The 10,771-nt window shown below is 53.1% G+C and overlaps 1 protein-coding gene and 1 long non-coding RNA gene across 2 annotated transcripts in view; one reads left to right on the top strand and one right to left on the bottom strand.

The window, feature by feature from the left end:
• Positions 1-3,616: 3,616 nt before the first annotated feature.
• P2RX5 (purinergic receptor P2X, ligand gated ion channel, 5) overlaps positions 3,617-10,771 on the bottom strand; it is a 12,675-nt gene continuing 5,520 nt past the window's right edge. Inside the window, exons 6-12 of the mRNA XM_005869029.2 lie at positions 10,686-10,766; positions 10,274-10,412; positions 9,647-9,783; positions 9,094-9,187; positions 8,908-8,973; positions 6,830-6,912; positions 3,617-4,648 (exon numbers count right to left, since the gene is read on the bottom strand). Of these exons, the coding sequence (XP_005869091.1) occupies positions 4,579-4,648; positions 6,830-6,912; positions 8,908-8,973; positions 9,094-9,187; positions 9,647-9,783; positions 10,274-10,412; positions 10,686-10,766 (670 nt within the window). The 3' untranslated portion in view covers positions 3,617-4,578. The remainder of the gene's footprint in view (positions 4,649-6,829; positions 6,913-8,907; positions 8,974-9,093; positions 9,188-9,646; positions 9,784-10,273; positions 10,413-10,685; positions 10,767-10,771) is intronic.
• The window catches only part of LOC106726572, a 17,232-nt gene continuing 13,833 nt past the window's right edge, over positions 7,373-10,771 (top strand). The window contains exon 1 of the long non-coding RNA XR_001362638.1: positions 7,373-7,383. This is a non-coding gene — a long non-coding RNA (uncharacterized LOC106726572). The remainder of the gene's footprint in view (positions 7,384-10,771) is intronic.

The following is a 10,771-nucleotide window of genomic DNA, read 5'->3' as shown; positions in this document are numbered from 1 at the left end:
TAAAATTCATATTTTAATTGAGGGATAAGTATTGCGTTAAAGTTATAGTAGTGAACATGTTGCTCATGGGATTTGTAGTCTTAACTGGGAAGACCAGCATTACCTAATTTCACAAATGTTTGAATGATGGTAAGTGCTATGAAGAGACTACATAGGCACTCCAAACTGAACCCAGGTGGGGAGGGGGGTCAAGAAAGTCTTCTTTGAGGAAATCACATTCTCGAAGGCTGAATAACAGCCAAGTGTGGAGAAGGGTACTTGGAAGAAAGCACGTGTGTGAGGGCCATTGGGCAGGAAGGGGTTTGGCCTGTATCTGAAGCTGAGATAGAGCTGGACCAGAAAGAACATGGAGGGCCATGGTGGAGAGTGGCTTTGATTCTAAGAGCAACTGAGGGAAGTCTTCAGGAGTTTTAGCCCAGAGTTATGTGATCAGATTTGGATTTTTTAATCAGTTTTAAATCAGAAGGGAAATAGATTGAACCCAAGTCCCCTTTTGCAGACAGTATTGGACCATGGCCAATAATGGAAATGGGTCTGGGATCCAGGCTGCCTGAATCCCATTTGGGTTCCGGGCTACGTGCTTGCACAGGAAGCCAAGAATCGGAGGCCACAGCTTCGCCTCCCTCTCCCCCAGTGGCTTCCTCTGAACCCACTCCGTCCACCACTGAAGATACTCGCTTTAATGGTTTGCATCCCCAATCCTCTCAGGGCCTTTTCTGAGTGGGAAGGGGGAGTTCATTCCTGATGTGGGCTAAGGAGGAAGAAGCAGTGGGTCCTACTTGGGGGAGTAGGAAGGAGGGGAGGCAAATGAGCTGATTTACCTAACCATTCCTCCATTGTTAAGCAGTAAGGTTGTTTGAAATGATCACTATTATAAAAATACTGCAATGAATGTCTACATATCTATATTGTTTTGAGAATAGGCTAGAGCAGAAGATTAAAACTTAATTTCAAATGCTTTCCAGAGTATTACCAGATGACTCGTTGAATGAAAAGTGCCAGTTTTATCAGTGCCTTCTTAGTCTTAATGTTTGCTCATTTAAAGAGTTTCCTTACTTTCATTTTAATTTCTTTGCAAGATAATAAGGAACATAATATATTGTCCGCTAATGCTTTCTGTGTCTGCCTCTTTTGGGCTTTCTCCTTACATTTTAATCTAAAACATGGGTGACCATGAAGACGTGAAGGGGGAAAAATCATGACACATCTAAAGTTAACCTTTGTGTCGTTTTATAACCAAATTAAAATGTCAGAGAATACATACACTGGGCCGTCCCAGAAAATGTGCCAGCTTCCTCCCCCTCCCTTTGGTTCTGTGTACCTGCCTGAGGGGAAACCACCAGCTGGAAGAAAGGTGTGCCTTAGGGGGAGAGCATTCTTGTGTCCACTGGAGAGTGTGCTCTGAGGAAAGGTGTATCACTTGGGTGCAGGGGGTGGGTTGGAACCAAGTGGAGCCCTTTTCCAGATATACAGGATGCCATTCCAAGTGGAATGACTTAGCGACTCTGTAGTCCCTAAGCTGTAGTCCCTAAGCAGAGCCCAAGTGGAATGACTTAGCGACTCTGTAGTCCCTAAGCAGAGTGCTGTAGTCCTTAACCTGGTGCTTAGAGACTCCTGGAGGAAGTCACATTCCCCCTTCACAGCTGGTCCCCCAGTTGGCAGCCAGCCACTGAGAAGAAAGAACTGATGGGGTGGCAGGGGAAAAGGCAGCTGTGATTGGTCAGTCCTGATGGCCCCTGCATCGGGAGTGGAGTGCACTGAGCTCTTTCCTGGCTGGTCCCTGTGATGTCATATTGATGGCACCCAATTTACAGATTTATTTTTGAGCTGTAGCATGGCACTCCCGAGGCGTGGAATAAAAACACAGCAGCAGCAGGGGAATGTGCAGAAGCAAGGGGATGTGGGTAGTGTGCAACTGTCCAGTGCTGTGATGGGTCACTGGCTTTTCTGAGCATGGTGTCCCTGACAGGTAGCAGGGAGGCCACCTGGACAGCTTTTCTGGACTTGAAGAAATAATTAGGTTGAGCAGGTCCTCTATGGCAGTGAAGTTTATTGGGGCAACGCTTAAAGTTGAAAAGGCCTCACAGCTCCAGTCACAGTCTTCATCCAGTTCCTTGGTTGCTCCTCATGCCACGGTTTTCTTTTACGCCTGATTCCCTTACCTGGAATGCTTCCTCCGTCACCTACTTAGACTGCTACTAACCATTCAGATGTGAGCTTATGAGTCGCTTTTTTGGGGAAACTCTCTGGCTACTCCACCGAAAACTCAGTTCAGTCTGTGGTGTGTGTGACGACCGGTTATTAAGGTTTAGCCCCAGGACTGGAAACACTCCAGCAGGGACTCCGTGTTGCTTGCCACTGTGTCGCTAGCATTTAATCCAACACTTGACACAGTAGGTATTCAATAAATATTTACTGACTGAATAGTGTAGGAGGACATTTTCATTCCAATATAAAATAAACAGTACAACTGTTGCTATGTTTTATGGCTCCTGCCAAGCAATTCCAAAAATAGGTTAAGAGAAACCAGATCAACCCTGAGCAGCCATGCCCCTGCCCTTGTTACTTCCTGCTAAACATAAAAGAGGCTAGATTACCCAATCCAAGAGTTGGCTTTAGTGATGAAGTGAAACATCATAATGGATCGCCCTGATTTTTCACTTTTTTTAATATATTTTATTGATTTTTTTTTTTTTTAAGAGGAAGGGAGAGGGATAGAGAGTTAGAAACATCAATCAGCTGCCTCCTGCACACCCCCTACTGGGGGATGTGCCTGCAACCAAGGTACATGCCCTTGACTGGAATCGAACCTGGGACCCTTTAATCCTCAGGCCGATGCTCTATCTACTGAGCCAAACCGGTTAGGGCAATTTTTCACTTTCTATTCAGAGAGCAGGTGGGCTGTGGACTGGTTACCAGGCAGCCCACGGTGAGGGAGCTGCTTGCTCCAAAAGGGTTCCTGTTCCGGGGACCACAACCTTCTGCCCTGGTGGTGGAGCCTCACCAGAAACCTTCCTGTATTGTGTGCCCTGTATACCAGCCCTTAGGAAGACTGACCCTCTCCAAAGGCCCCAGGGGAAGGGTGCTCACCCCTCCTGTGTGTGCAGAGAACCAGGCTCCCCTGACTCCAGGGAGGTCCGAGGGAGCACTTCCAGTAGGAGCTCCCCAGTGTCCTGGCAGCTGTGCAACGGGCCCTGCAGGCCTTTGCGGCCATAGTTCAAGCAGAGTTCTAGGCCTCTCCCCCTGGGTTTACACAGAGGCTCCCAGACACGGGGAGGGAGAAGTGAGCTCTCTGGCTCCCAGCCCATTCCATCGTGTCCCTTTCTGACAGGAGACATGGTCTGATGCTGCAGGCATGAGGAAAAGTTAATGTCCTGAGTAACAAGTGGATTCTCAGTTTGAAAACGAGGGAGCCTCTTGGAATTGGTAATACAGGTGGCCTCAAGAACGGGTGGGAGGGAAGCTTTTGCTATTCTTTTGTACCTTTAAAATTTTGAATCATATAAGTGTTGCCTAGTTAAAATATTTTGATTTAAATGAATTGAGTGTAATGCTCCTTTCCCTGGGGCAGGAAGGGGGGTCCTGTCGTTTCAAAGGAGAATGTGTATACTAGTAAGTTTGGCCTAAAAATTGGCACCACCCACCGAAGCTGGCTCTTTACTCCCTCGGAACCAGGCTTTGCAGAGCTCCTCACACTTGCAGGGCTTCTGAGTGTAAGGAGCACACGAATCCCCTGGGAGCCCCACTGCAACACAGGCCCTGATTTAGGAGGAAGGGAAGGGCTAACAAGCTCCCAGGTGATGCCGAGGCTGCTGGTCCAGGGACCACACCTTGAGGAGAGACGCTCTACAGACAGTAAGGGAGGGAGCAGCAGGGTGGGGTGGGGAAGGAGGGTGAGGGGTGAGGGCCTCCCTAACAACTGTTCCCACCTGCTGAGTGAGCACCCTGTCCTTAGCCCTTCAGACCCAGCCAGCCTTTGAGGAGAGAGGAAGGGGAGCTGGGCAAGGACACCCAACCCCACAGAACAGCAAGAGCCAAACCAGAGACAGTGTCTCCCATCTGGGCGAGATGCTATGCCCATAGCCTCCCCAGGCTGGGCAGGTGAGACTGGAGTGAGGCCTCCCTGCCTCCCCTCTGTGAAAGTCAGAGGCTGGAGGAAGGCCAGAATGGCTGAGCCTGGCTGTGAGTCTGTTGTCTCTAGAGGGAATTACACAGTTGCTCAGCTCCCTGAGGGCCAGGTCAGGGTCTCATTTAAGCATCTCTTGGATAGGGCCCAGCCCACAGCAAAAAAAGTTTACTGCATGTATGAATAAATGAGTGAATGAATGTCCAACTAGGTTCTCAGAAAACATGAAAACACCTAGTATCATTTACACCCTGGCCTGCCCCTGCCCTCTCCAGCGTTTCCCCTCCCCCACACACAACAAAAAGCTTGTAACAAGATCCCAAAGTGCAGGAGGGATGGCGGCTCCTGGAACCCCCATCCATGCAGACACAGAGGCTCCTCGCTCTTCCCGTTCAGAGCTGCAGCCGGTTCTGCCCAACGTCTTCACTAAATCTGCTCTCAGCCGCCTCTGGCTACGCCTCCACTGTCTGCAGGTTCTGCAGCTGCTCCACGGTCACCTTTCCATTCCCCGGGTGGCCAGACCTGCGTGTGGGTGGTGAGGGGCACACAGAGGGTGGTTGGGAACCTGTGGACAGGGACAGCCTCGCACAGGCAGCACTGCAGGCAGAGCATCCGCAGAGAGGGGCAGTGCCGGGGTCCCTGGTGCAGCCCAGGCACTCAGATGCTCAGGCCGGGCCTCTGGAGCTGCCCCAGCAATGACAGCAGCCACCACATGACCAGCATGGTGGCCATTCTTCCCTCTCACAGGCTAAGGAGCTCAGGCAAGCACCCAAGAAGTGACAGTCAGCACAGGGAGCATGTGGGGGCTGCTGGGTGCCCAGCCACCCCAGCAGATCCACTGCCTCCTGGCCCAGCTGCTGCAGTCCCTACAACCTCTCTTCACTCCTCTCCATGCTCTGCCCTTCCTCTCTGTCCTTTCCCTGCCCAGGCCCAGCTTCTGGTTGGAGGCTGCCAACTCCTGAGTTGGCCAAGAATGAAAGCTGGGGTGGGAGGAAAGTCCACCCAGGCCAGTGAACTCCTCCTGGGATGTGGTTACAAGAGGAGAGTCACAGAATCGTAGCCTGACTGAACATGGGGGCTCCTCTGTGCAGCCCCCACTGGGGAAAAAATGGGGGGAGGGAGGCAGGCCCAGAAAAGGCCAGGCCCCTGCTCAAAGGCACAAAGCAAGGCAGAGGGGCCGGGCGGACCTGAAGGCCACCTCCTGCACCAGGTTGAGGTTCCATCTTCAGAACCAACCGTGCTGCCCAGGGAAGGACCACCTGTCAGCACAGCCACCACCCTTCTGAGCCTAGGGCAGCTGCAGAATTTCCACTGAGAGGCACTTAGGGAAGGCATCTGACTGGGTGAGGGGGTGGGGGGCTTGGTAAAGCAGAATAACCTGATGGAAAAGAACTGATTCTAAATCTAGACACACTGCCTGGATTCAAACCCCAGCTCTGCCATTTATTAGCTGTATGACTTAACTTACTTAACCTTTCTGTGTCTCTGTTTCCTCATTAGTGGAATAGAGAATGTTAGTGCCCAGCTCATTAAAGTTGCTGATATGAGTTCACATATACAAATTGCTCAGAGCTGTGCTGGGCAGAGAGTGAGCCTGAGTAAATGACAGCACTGTTGTCTTAACGCTGGGATAGCACAGCAAGCAGACTGCCTTGTGGTTGCTTAGGGGGGCTGGGGAGCTAATGAGGGTCATGGAGGGGCTAAAGCACCACCAGCACCCTCTCCCCCCAGAGTCCAGCTTGGTTGGGTGCTCCTGGGTCCTGCCTTATGCACAGGTCACCACAGAGCAGGGACCACAGCAGCCTGCTCCAGGAGGTGCCAGCACGCTCAGCCATTCTCCTGGCCACCTTCGTCCTGTGCCCAGCAGCCCAGGCCCCTCTTCTTCCTTCAGCCTCTGTGACCCTGTTCTGCTGCAAGGACTCTGCCCACAGGGCAAGGATCTCTAGGCACCTGGGCAGGACTTGCCGTTAACCTGGCCTGCACAGCCTGGCCTCCCCCAAGGACTGGTGGGGCAGGCCCTGCAGACGGTGCCCCTCTTCCTCCAGCAGCTCAGTTGGGGTGGCAGGAGCGGTCAGGGCTCAGCCTAGGAACCAGGCTGGGGTTCAAGCCAGGTGAATGATACGAGCTGGCCACCTGCTGTCTCAGGTTGTGGTGGGACTGAGGGAGCGCCACTTCGAAACTCCCCATTCTAATCCCAGCTCCTCCAGGGAGCCTTCCCAAGGGCTGGGCCAGAGCCCCTGCCCCTTCCTTCCCGCCCACAGACACACAGCCTGGAAATGGGCTCCTGTAGTAAAAAAAGGAAATCCATTTTTTTCTTCCCTTACCACTCCAGCCTCAACCCCAGCCCAGGACCACCAAGTCCAAGAATACTAAATTGTAACTGCAACAAGTCACCGTATATAAACCAATTCTCTCATTTTGCAGAGAGAAATTGAGGCCCAAGGAGGCTTGGAAACCAGGTCTGCCCACCAGGTATGTGGTGGCTTTTCCCTCTGCCAGCTGCTCTGAGGCGGAGTCTGGTTCTGTAGAGAATGTACTCAGAACAGTCCACCTTCCCTCCCTTCCGGGGCGGCTCCCCATGTTCACCCCTGCCTCCACCCACCAGGCGCAGCCATCCACCCAGGGTAAAGGTCCTAAGACAGGGAGGGGGAGGCTGGCTCCACAGGGCTCCCCTGGGACTACTGGGGAGGAAGCATAACTGACCGTACTTCCTCGAATTTCTTGTTGCGGTAAAAGTGGCTCTTTTTGATGAAGTAGATGAGTATCAGGTCGCAGAAGAAAGACCCCTGCAAAAGAGTTGGGGGTCCCTGACTCAGACCCTAGACTTCTGGAGAGCCCACAGGCACCTGACCACTGTATCCTGTTTGATCCTGTAACAATCCCAGAAGCGTGCATCGTTGTCCCCATTTCATAGATGGGGAAACTGAGATCAGAAAGAGGTGCCTTTTGCCCTAGCTGGTTTGGATCAATGGATAGAGCATCGGCCTCAGACTGAAGGGTCCCAGGTTCGATTCCAGCCAAGGGTACATGCCTGGGTTGCAGGCTCGATACTCAGTGAGGGGCGTGCAGGAGGCAGCCGATCCATGATTCTCTCTCATCATTGATGTTTCTATCTATCTCTCCCTCTCCCTTCCTCATATAATTTTTTTTAAAGGCACCTTTAAGGTCACAAAGCTGGTCCACAGCAGAGCCCAGGTGAGCCTGAAGTCCATCTAATCATGTTTAACAAACATTTGCTGAGCATTCACACGTGCCAGGTACTGCCCTGGGGTGCAGGGAGGACTAAGGCAATGAGACCCTCTGAGGACTCTCCCTCTCTGGTGCAAGAGACAGGCATGAAACTTATGACACACGGTGATGTGTCTTATGATGGGGAGAGGAGGAGCAAGGAGAGCAAAGGCAGGACTTGACTCAGTCTGGGTTGAGTCTTGAGGGCTAAATAGGAATTAATACAAAAAGCTCAGGAAGGGCATTGCAGCAGCAGGAACAAGCTCATCATGCCTGGGAAATCCCACAGGGCTGTGGGGAAGAGGAAAGACACTTCTGGAGAGCTGGGTGGGGCCAGCCTGTGACGCTTCCTGAAATGTCTTCAAGGCACTGGTTCTCTTCCTCTCGGCAGCACTGAGGGCGTTGAATAGGGCAGAACACAGTCAGAACTGCGGCATTTTGAAAAGATCCCTCTGGGAATCAGTGTAAGAGATGGGTGGTAGGGGGTCTGAATAACAAGGATGCCGCACGATGGCCAAGGAAAGATGAGGCAGCCTGTGCTGACCCAGCTGGGACCCGCTGACACCTGAGCACATGCACTTCAGGCAAAAATGTGTGGTGCAACACCTGTCTCTTCCACCAGAGGGCGAATCCACCTCAACACACAGCCGGTTTCCAGAATGAGTAAGGGTGGGGGGTGGGAAGAGTTGATGGATGGGCCACAGGTGAACCTGGTCCTCTGACCCTGGGCTCTGCACACCTTTTTTTCCCCCCCAGATGCTAGAAATGCTTTTTTATCAATCTCTTGTTCCACAGAGTCACGGTGGAGAAACCCTATATAAATAGGTGGACCCTACCGCTTTTTAGAATTTTAAAGTTCAGGGGCTAATCCAGCTGTTGTATATTTACCCCATGGAATACTATGCAGCTCTAAGAAAGAAGGAACTCTTACCCTCTTCGACAGCATGGATGGACCTGGAGAGCATTATGCTAAGCAAAGTAAGCCAGTCAGAGAAAGACAAATACCATATGGTCTCACTTATATGTGGAATCTAATGAACAAAATACACTGACGAACAAAATAGAACCACAGGTATGGATACATGGAGCAGACTGACAGGTGTCAGAGGGAAGGGTAGTGGGAGAGACTAGATGAAAGAAGGTGAAGAGATTAGCCAAAGAACACATATGCATAACCCGTGGACACAGACAGCAGTAGGGTGAAGGCCAGAGGGAGGGGTGGTGGGGGCTGGCTGGAGATGGGCAAATGGCAGGGAGAACAGGGACATCTGTAACTGTCGATAATAAAAAATAAATAAAATTCAGGGGCTAATCCTGTATCCCAGAGAACCCCCAGCTCCAGAGAAATAGGCAGATGCCTCTGGCTCTAGAAAGAGAAATTCAGGCAGTTCTCTGCCCCCTGGGGCCACTGGAGGGGCGTGAAGTCCCAGAAAGCCCTCTTTACCGGCTCCTGCGCTGACCTGTCAGTTCTTTGTTTCTGGGGCATTTGGACAACTCCCCCTCCCCCCACCAGTGTGCAGAGGGTAAAGGGGAAGGAGGGGAGAGGTACTCACAACACCCATGAGTGCCACCCCTGAGCCCACGTTGATGATTGTGGGGATGATGTTGAACTTCCCTGCCTGAAGCACAGAGAGAGACAAGGCAGGGTGAGGGAGCAGGTAGATAGCAGGGTCCCTCCCAACATGCTTGCCCCGCCCTGGACCTGCCCAGCCTCCCAAGGGGAGACGCAGCTCACACACCCTGCCATTCACCAGGACATCAAAGCGGATCCCGTAGGCTTTGATCAGGGTGCGGAACTCCACCCCGGCTTCATCGCGGTAATATTTGGCAAACCTGGGGAGACACAGCCCAGGGGAGACCTCAGCCTTCCTGGGCCTTCCCTGTTTGGCAACAGACTCAGCTGCTTTTGAGATTTATAAGCATCCCGGGACCTCGCTCACAGCAGCCCCGGGAGAGGTTGCAGACCCTCTTGCTGACATGCCTAAGATTCATCCAGATCTTTGAAGTCCTTGTCAGACATCCCCAAGAGGCAGGGGCTTTCCCACTGCACACTGGGCCAACCTGGGGCCACCAGAGAACGGATAGAGCTCAGCCAGCTGAGAAGTCAGGCCTCAGCTTCGCCCGGAGCCCAGGGCGATGACCCACCCTCTCTCCCCTCCCAGAGGCCATCCCTCTCTCAGCTGTCTCTCCCTGTACCTCCCCTGACATCCCCAGGAAGGGGTGTCACAGCGCTGGCACCCAGGGAAGGACACGAAACATGGACAGTCATAGGCAGCAGGCCCAGTCTGTTACCTGAAGTTATACCCGGAGGAGATAGAGTTTCCGGGAAACCTGCGGTCCAGGCGGCTAAAGTAATAGCGAGGGTTGCATTCAGAAGGAGCTTTGTCGAGATCACAGTCCCACTCGATCTGGATCCCTATCACACCGCCCTGGATGGGAAAGAGGAATCGTGTCTGGGAGATGGACAGCTGGACAAGACTGGCCTGGCTGGAGCATCCTGGAAGGGAGGTGGAAGGCCCAGGAGGGGCTGGGGAAAGTGTTGCCGACAGCCCCCAGCCCCCGCCGCCTCCTGCCTCCTGCTTCAGAGAAGACGAGAACTCCCCGGTGAGCACCGACTACACTATGGGCAGGCACCTTACACACAGCCAGGATGTGCCCGTGGGGCTCCTTTTGGTTCAGTTTCGGCTGCTGCCCAAGCGACTAAGAGCCAAACGGCAGGTGCTGAGTGTGCCCTCACTGAGTGCCCGAGGTCCGAGCGCAGGCACAGCCGGCTGTGTCACAGCGAATTCTGAAAACAGGAAGTCCCTGGGGCAGGTGACTTTGCAGGGCCACCCCCACCCCATGGGCCCCCCACACACACCCCTCCCCATTCAGACCCCTGAGGCCCCAGGGAAGGCTCCCTGAGGGCACGCCACCCACCTGCAGGGCTATCTCCTGGAAGTTGCTCCCTGTCCAGCTGACCACAGACCCCAGTCGGAAGATGGGGCAGTAGGGGTCCTTGGGGCCAAACCGACAGGACCTCAGGTAAGCTCTGTCTTTGGTGTCCAGCACATTGGTCCTGAGGGGCGGCCATGAACAGACGGTGAAATGAAAGTAGACTTGCTGTTTCCAGGCTTAGTCCCTGACTTTAGCCCTCGGCCGGAGCCCCAACCACATCCATGCTAACATCCCACCGCATTCAAGAACAGACCCCCACCCCACAGCAGGACGAGGCGCCCAGCATCTCCCTGCGGTCCATTCACACACACACATACACAGGGGCCTATGCACAGCCACCAGGAGGGCCAACCATGGCCCCAGCCCTGGGTCCCCATAGCCGAGCCCCACATACTTGGAGAAGTTGAATTTAGGGAAACGAATGAAGTTCTTTATGTAAATGGTGAAGTCTTCAGCCTTGCCCAGGAGAGGCTTCCTGAA

The sequence above is a fragment of the Myotis brandtii genome, unplaced genomic scaffold (assembly GCF_000412655.1).
Source record: "Myotis brandtii unplaced genomic scaffold, ASM41265v1 scaffold284, whole genome shotgun sequence".
NCBI lineage: Eukaryota > Metazoa > Chordata > Mammalia > Chiroptera > Vespertilionidae > Myotis > Myotis brandtii.
The sequence above is the reverse complement of the archived record's forward strand: the minus strand, read 5'-3'. Positions and strand labels throughout refer to the sequence as shown.